This window comes from Sinocyclocheilus grahami, unplaced genomic scaffold (genome assembly GCF_001515645.1).
Source record: "Sinocyclocheilus grahami isolate Dianchi unplaced genomic scaffold, SAMN03320097.WGS_v1.1 scaffold188.1, whole genome shotgun sequence".
Lineage (NCBI taxonomy): Eukaryota > Metazoa > Chordata > Actinopteri > Cypriniformes > Cyprinidae > Sinocyclocheilus > Sinocyclocheilus grahami.
Genome location: NW_015505367.1, coordinates 808,342 through 815,339, shown reverse-complemented (window position 1 = coordinate 815,339; position 6,998 = coordinate 808,342). Strand labels below are relative to the sequence as shown.

The following is a 6,998-nucleotide window of genomic DNA, read 5'->3' as shown; positions in this document are numbered from 1 at the left end:
GGCATGACAAAGCGGATATCGTCCTCTTTTGGAAGGCCAAACAAAGTAGTTTCGCTTTCACAATGAAACACACAGCGCCTTCACGACATGGCGCGGCAACAATACTACAGTGAGAATAAAAGTTACGCCTTCTTTCTTTGCGTGAACATTTGGGGGGAAATCTTCCCACATCGTGACGTAGACATGTGGGGGCGTGTTAGAACGAGCCGTTTTAGGTAGGTGTGGTTGACTCTTAAATTTTATAAAGAATATCTCTTTGGATTTGAGACTTTAGTCTTTGCAACTTTACAGATCTTCTTTATGCACCAAGAGCTTGTAACACTCCAAAGAGAAAGGAAAAATTGAAATCGCATCATATGACCCCTTTAAGTTAAGTTTTGGTACCTCTTCAAAAAAAAAGAAAGAATTTGCAAATTCATGACAAGTATAATAATTTATTTGCTGTTTCTATCTTGTGAAGTTCCTAGACATTTAAAAAACAGAATAAAAAAAAACATTAAAAAAAATATATATATATTTTATGAATCTTAAATATTGTTTCTGCTAGATATAATACTGTATACACAAAGCAGCTAATACACATGTATTTCTGAAGAAAATAATAAATAATGCCATTTAATTAACAAATACAGTTCGATTCATCCATAACAAAAAATTAAATCAAAGGTCCGATATGTACAACATATCATGTAGTGTTAGTGTTTCATAGAAACCAGTCCAGTGCTGTACTGCAGCTGTGCTACGTACACACAGGTTCCACTCAGTGCAAAAACGGTTACAGTCCAGCTGTACATCCCGTTCTGAGCTCAAACAGCAGAAATGTTGTATTCCTTTATGCCAGAGTTTATACTACGGTCTCCTTGGCCATCGATGTTTGTCTTCGTGCTTGTTTACAGCAAACCACTATCAGAACGATTACAGCAATTACAAAAGCCAGTATAATGAGCGCTGCTCCTCCAATCACAGCCAGTCCATACTCTATGGAAAAGAAAGAGGAATATTAAACGATCATATTTTTACAAAACAGTCTATAATTCATTTTAATGCATTCTATTTAAGTGGAAAGCTTAGTTAGGTGGTGTTATGTTAAAACGGCATTTGATAAACCAGTATAGAAAAGAGCAGTGCACATGCACCATGTAAAATGTAATGGAAAATGATTTGGCAATTTGAAATCCACATAAGACACAGAATTTAAGATATTGGATGGCTGTTGCTCAAATCCAGCACAAATAACAGTTCTCTGCTAGTTTGTATGGAAGGTCAATGATAAAAGTGTTCATGTTAAAATATTTTTTTTTCTTTTATTGTTTTATTTTAAAAATCTAGATTGAAAAGTGTGCATAAACTTTTGGCATAAGTTTTATAAAATTGAACAAATCTTTCAATTTAATAACATGTAATAATATATATATATATATATATATAGAGAGAGAGAGAGAGAGAGAGAGAGAGAGAGAGAGAGAGTGTGAGTATAAGTATTAATATATCAAAGTATTAATTCATAACGAAAAATTGTATTTTATTAAAAACACATTTTACGTTATGAATTAATACTTTAATAGATTAGTCGATTTTTTGTTAAATATATTCACAAATCTCAAATCACCAATTTATAAATAATGTATCTTTAATAAATTAATAGATAAATCATCATTGACCCTGAAATATTGTGAGTTTGAAAACTGTTTGGAGAAACCTGAAAGAACATTCAACAAAAGTTTCAATTTATTGACTCTAAACAATGTAACTCTTTAAATAGTTTTTAAATATTTAAAAATGTTATGTTTTAGTTTAAACAAACCTTATTTTTTTATACATTTATGAATGAAAGTATTTTTTATTAATTACTAGATTATATAATGGAAATGGATAGAAACTGATGCTGAAATATTGCGAGTTTGAAAACTCCAGGTGCAGAAACAGAGCTTCCCACACAACTGAATGGAGCCCTGTCGGCCCTGGTCAGTGTGAGTAATGGCAGTGTGTGTCATCCTCCCTCCTCTACTCGGTTAACTGAACCGGCCTCTTCATGCTTAACAACCTTCCCGTTTTCCGTAACACTGCAATTCTAGACAGCTAAATCTTTGAGCAAACGTTGAATCACTTGGAATACTTCAATACTCCTTTGCCGTCTTCCTCGGTCTCTAAAATGGGTGTAACACCCTAGTAAATGTCAAAAGTAAGCGGTCAAGTATTAGATAAACTTACCCTCAATCGGGGTCTTGTGCTCCTGTGGTGAGCACTTGGGGAGGCTCCACTCTCCGACCATCTTGTCTCCTTTACGAGAGGGGATGTATGCCGCCACGCTGAAGCAGTAACTCTGATCCTCATCTAGACTATTAAACTCTGCTTTGCTCTCATCCACAGTTAGATTTTTCTGAAAACAAACCAGCCAACAGGCCATTACAGATTGCAATTCAGAGGGCGTTTAAATAAGAACCGCGTGGCACATAATCTTCAACAGCATCTATAAACGTAATTTGTAAACGTGCTTATACTCACTTTCCCTGTGCTTCCAGCCTTGTTGTATGCAATCTTATACTTGAGATTTTTCTTAAAGACGTCACGGATGTTCAGAGATCTGCCATCTTTGTGCATAGCCGTGATGGGGTCTTGTATGATCAGCACAACCTTCTTGTTCTCATTCACCTTCAACTTAAACTCAGGTCTTCCAATTATAGCTACATGAAAAAGAAAAAATAATATTAAAGCAACTGCTTTAGACAAAAATTGGTTGAATTTCGAAGGAGGAGGTGTTGGAAACTCACTGTCGTTATAAGGACAGAACGTCTTTGAGCTGGTGTATGGGGGCTCCACATAGTCAGAAGACCCCAGCGGAGACTCCGAGAGGACATCAGCAGAATAAACCCCCTTGAGTTCTAGTTCATTAGTCAGGTCACACTCGGTCTCAGAGCTTCTAATGCAGTGAGGGTTTCTACCTTTGTCCCTACCAACTCTGCAGAGGAAAATAATGTTGGTTAGAATCCAATCAATACATAGGCTACTTTGTAAATCACAAAATAACGTTAATGTGAACAATACAGATCAAGACTAAAGCAAAGCTATGCACTTTAAATTAGATACTTGTGTACTTGCCTTGAAAATTCAACCGTGTATGTGTAGTTGACAGGTTTAGGTCCCCATGTCAGGATTGTTTTGAAATTGTAAGATGACCATGAGACATTTGTTGCTTTGGTAAGCTTGCCCACTTCCAAAGATGCTAAATAGTACGGAGGACATCAGCCAAATCAATACAGTATGAAACGCATCATGTAGCTTTCATGGTTTCCATTATGAACCAACCTTGAGATACAACAAAACTACATCTAAAGTTCACACTGCTATACTACAATGTGCCATGCCATAATGTAATGTACAGTGCAATAGGATACTACAGGACTACACTACAATACCATGAGTAAACAGTTAATATTTGGATTAGCTGACGGTTTAAAAAAAAAAAAACTTACCTGGGGATCCGTTTACGAGCGTAAGCCAGACAAGGAAAAGTGCCGAAAACATTACAGTCTTGCTTTCCATCGTTTGTGATAGCAAACTGTCCAAATTAGGCGTAAAATCTTTAATCCAATTTATCCCTCTGAGGAGCGCGTTTCTCATTTAAATCTCCCAGCAGCCGCCTGTATTTATAGAGTGTGTGCGAGAGCTCTCGCGCTGCCAGCCACAGAGTGGACTCATCATGAGTCATGAATGGCGCTCCGCCCCTTTCTTAACTTTGGGGTTTTTTGTCACTGGCTGGGCATCCATCGTAGCGCGCACCTTATGACCATATATGGTTATCCGGGTACCGGTTTAATGCAGATAATCTACAAACCCAGGCACGTACTTTAAAACATTTGACAAGACGCTTGCCTGTGGTTTTTTTTGCAATGTCATCATGTTATTTTGTCATTAAATTAATAATTTCTTCTGTTTTTTAGCTGCTGTTAGACTATGCGTAAGAATTAAGATTAGACATGCATGTATTCAATTTAGTTGTGTTTAACTATCAATCATCCAAACTCTGACATGGGAGATTTATTTGCATTTTAAAGTTTTGTCAGTTGTAATATAAAAGCTACTTTAAAAGTGAAGTTTATTTTCCTGTATGCACTATGCATTATCATATGCACTATACAAAGAATCATCATTTCATATTCTAAATTTCCATAGGTTTTCTTAAAAAAGCTTTTTCTTCAGTCAGATGTTCCACTCTTGTGTGCCATCTTGTGGGGAAATTCACTCTTAAGTAACTCTGTGGCAAAGAACATCATACCAGCCGAGCATGATTTGTGTAACCACAGTTCATGTGCCTCTGACTTGAGTTCATTATGAGCAAACAAAATTATAATTCTGGAAACTTCATATGCCTATGGAAATGCTAACCCCTACAAATATGTATTTTTGTGTCAAGCCGGTCACTTGAATTTACAAGACTTAGGACAAAATATTTGAAGGTGGCCCCTTTCTTTCTTTATAAGAGGCCTTGTCGGATCACCCGACTGCCAGGAAAGCGATCTTGGCTGTACTTACTGGTCAAAACCCAAAAAAGGTATTAGGTGAATCTTCTTTTCAAAACGTTTCATTTTTTAAATCAGATAAGGAGATACAAATGCCACAACTGGCTATGATTGATGGAAATACTTGTGGATAATTAGTCAGATTTAAAACATTTAGCAACTCTGTTAATTTAGATCATGTGTTCTGTGAAGGAAACATTAACAAAGAGGAAATAGATGGCAGATGAGATCAATTTTGGCTACAACAAAGAACATTATGAACCTCTGCTTCTTAATAACACAGGCTTTATTGGCTAAAATAAGAAAAGGCTGCTATTGTCTAAAGGTCTCTGCTGTCATACATTCTCACATGTGACAAATAAAATCATCCGTTCAAAGCATAATAACCAGTTAAATGTTCTACTGCTAGCAATATTACTCTGAGATTATTCATTCTGTTGATTATTAGGAGGCTACAAAGATAAACTCAATTCTAAATGACAGAAGATGCATTAGTTTATGTTAAGAGTTTACATCCGGTGACCTAAATTTAAATGTTTAGAGTAGTTGCAATGTCAGTTTGTTTATTTATAAGTGATAAACATCTGAAATACTTTAAACTGTTTGAGTAATATTGCAATTTGCTTCCTGTGACCGTTTAATTAAAGTTTAAGTGGAAGTCCAGTCATTCCTAATGCGTGACATATAATATGAGATTGAGGCATCTTGACAGTCACGCACTAGAAAGACATTGGCCAGACAGGGCATATCATAAGAGCATGACATAATGCCATACTTTGAGATGATACAATTTTATGAACATGACAGGACATCGTGGACTTCATATTTGGGGTGAACTGAAAAGTCATGAAATATAACAGTTTTGTAAATTAGTTATTTCACAAAAACAAACCTGTGTGTGTGTGTGTAGTTTATATAGTGTATATATGTATATAATTTTTTTATAAAACTTTCCAGGAAAACACAAGATAAGAATGAAGATTAAAGCCTCATGATCATCTTTTTCCACAAACTTTTCACAAAGTTAACTTTTTTCCATCAGCTGCCAGTTGACATCAAGTTTAACAAGCTTTCAGTTTCATAACTGTAATTTTTGCAGAAATGATCTTGTCACATGTGTGGTCAGTTTCTTTCAATGATTCTCTGTGTTTCCTTGGTTACTTAATTGCTGTATCAAGCAATCTAATAAAAGTATTTTTTATGGTAAACCGATGGTAAAAGATTAAATAGGAACCTTGCATGTGTGAGTACTAATGAATCATTTTAATCTGGGTTGTTAAATACACTGTTTTCAATGCAAGAGATAATAGGAACAATGTTGCCAGAATGAGGCAACTGTGGCGGATGTCCATTACTGTTCACATAATGGAAATAACAGTTCCTTATAATAGGGTGCTTTACAATTTGTCTGATACCACATTAAGAAGAAGGAAATTGAACCAATAATAAAATTCATCTGAAACCGCAACAAAAAAAGAAATCAAATGTTAGGAAATTCAACAGTGATGACTGTGGGCATTGTGTGAAAGGGAAATCTTGCTTCTGACTGGTTGAATGAATGACACTAACCCAACAAACATTCTAGTACCACACATCCTAACCAAAATATGTATCATAGAATTACATACAATTTTAAATTGTTATAAATTCCAAACTCATAAATACACAATGTGGCTTTCAGTTTCTCAGCTGTTTCAATATAAACTCGAAATTATGTTTGCAAAAAAAAGTATTTTAATTCCCTAATGATAGTATTGGATTCTTTGTTTTTTTTTAGCTGCTACTAATAGCGCCCAGTTTGGACTATCCCTAATGTTTATATCCAAAATCTTTCTTCTTGTGAGAACTTTCGGCAGTCTGTGTGGATTTTTGATGTCCCTATAATCTGTATTAATCTCTAAATGCTTATGATATTTCATACTAATTTAGATCACTTGTGTGACCAAAGGATGGTTTGATTCTATTTTTGAATAACAGAATAAGATTTTACTTAAATACAGAAAGTGTTTAATCACTAGGTTGGAGAGTAGCAAGTACTCTTTAAAATCTGAATTTGAAACTTCATTTGGTTCTTTTCCCTGTTCCTAGAGATGCAGTAACGTACATAAGAGTGGCAGATATGTGGTGTACAATTTCCATTAAATATACCGTTCTCAATGTCTGGTCTCAGTTATTTGGAAGGAGTAAGAATACCAGCCTTTATGGGCCGTCTGACTACCATTTTTGGTCATGGGCCTTATATGGAACTAGAGTGTGACGTGGTTCTGTACAACAGTGTCACAGACTGAAATTTCATCAGCATATCTATAGTACAGTACAAACAAGATTTCCATTATACTACACTGCTTAACTAAAATCATGGGAGAATGAAGCATGTAAGCAGTGAGATAAATCATAGTCATTAGCCAAAGCTTCCAAAACAAGGTATTTTAAAATAAATCAACAAAAATGTGGCTTGTTGAGGGAAGATATGGAATT

The 6,998-nt window shown here is 35.2% G+C and overlaps 1 protein-coding gene across 1 annotated transcript; it reads right to left on the bottom strand.

The window, feature by feature from the left end:
• Positions 1 to 519: 519 nt before the first annotated feature.
• LOC107594663 (tissue factor) lies at positions 520 to 3,667 on the bottom strand. Its single transcript, XM_016284797.1, has 6 exons — positions 3,474 to 3,667; positions 3,100 to 3,223; positions 2,772 to 2,959; positions 2,506 to 2,684; positions 2,212 to 2,380; positions 520 to 978 (listed from the first exon to the last, which is right to left on the bottom strand). The coding sequence occupies exons 1-6, from the start codon at positions 3,619 to 3,621 to the stop codon at positions 845 to 847; spliced, it is 942 nt and encodes a 313-aa protein (XP_016140283.1). The 5' UTR covers positions 3,622 to 3,667; the 3' UTR covers positions 520 to 844.
• Positions 3,668 to 6,998: the final 3,331 nt, after the last annotated feature.

What these genes read in the sequence shown, in the direction of transcription:
- LOC107594663 (XM_016284797.1), bottom strand. Translation starts at nt 3,621, where the DNA reads ATGAGAAACGCGCTCCTCAGAGGGATAAATTGGATTAAAGATTTTACG. An exon ending in GCTCGTAAACGGATCCCCAG is followed by an intron (nt 3,224 to 3,473) that starts GTAAGTTTTTTT and finishes CGTACTATTTAG; the next exon opens with CATCTTTGGAAGTGGGCAAG. An exon ending in GTTCTGTCCTTATAACGACA is followed by an intron (nt 2,685 to 2,771) that starts GTGAGTTTCCAA and finishes TTTTTCATGTAG; the next exon opens with CTATAATTGGAAGACCTGAG.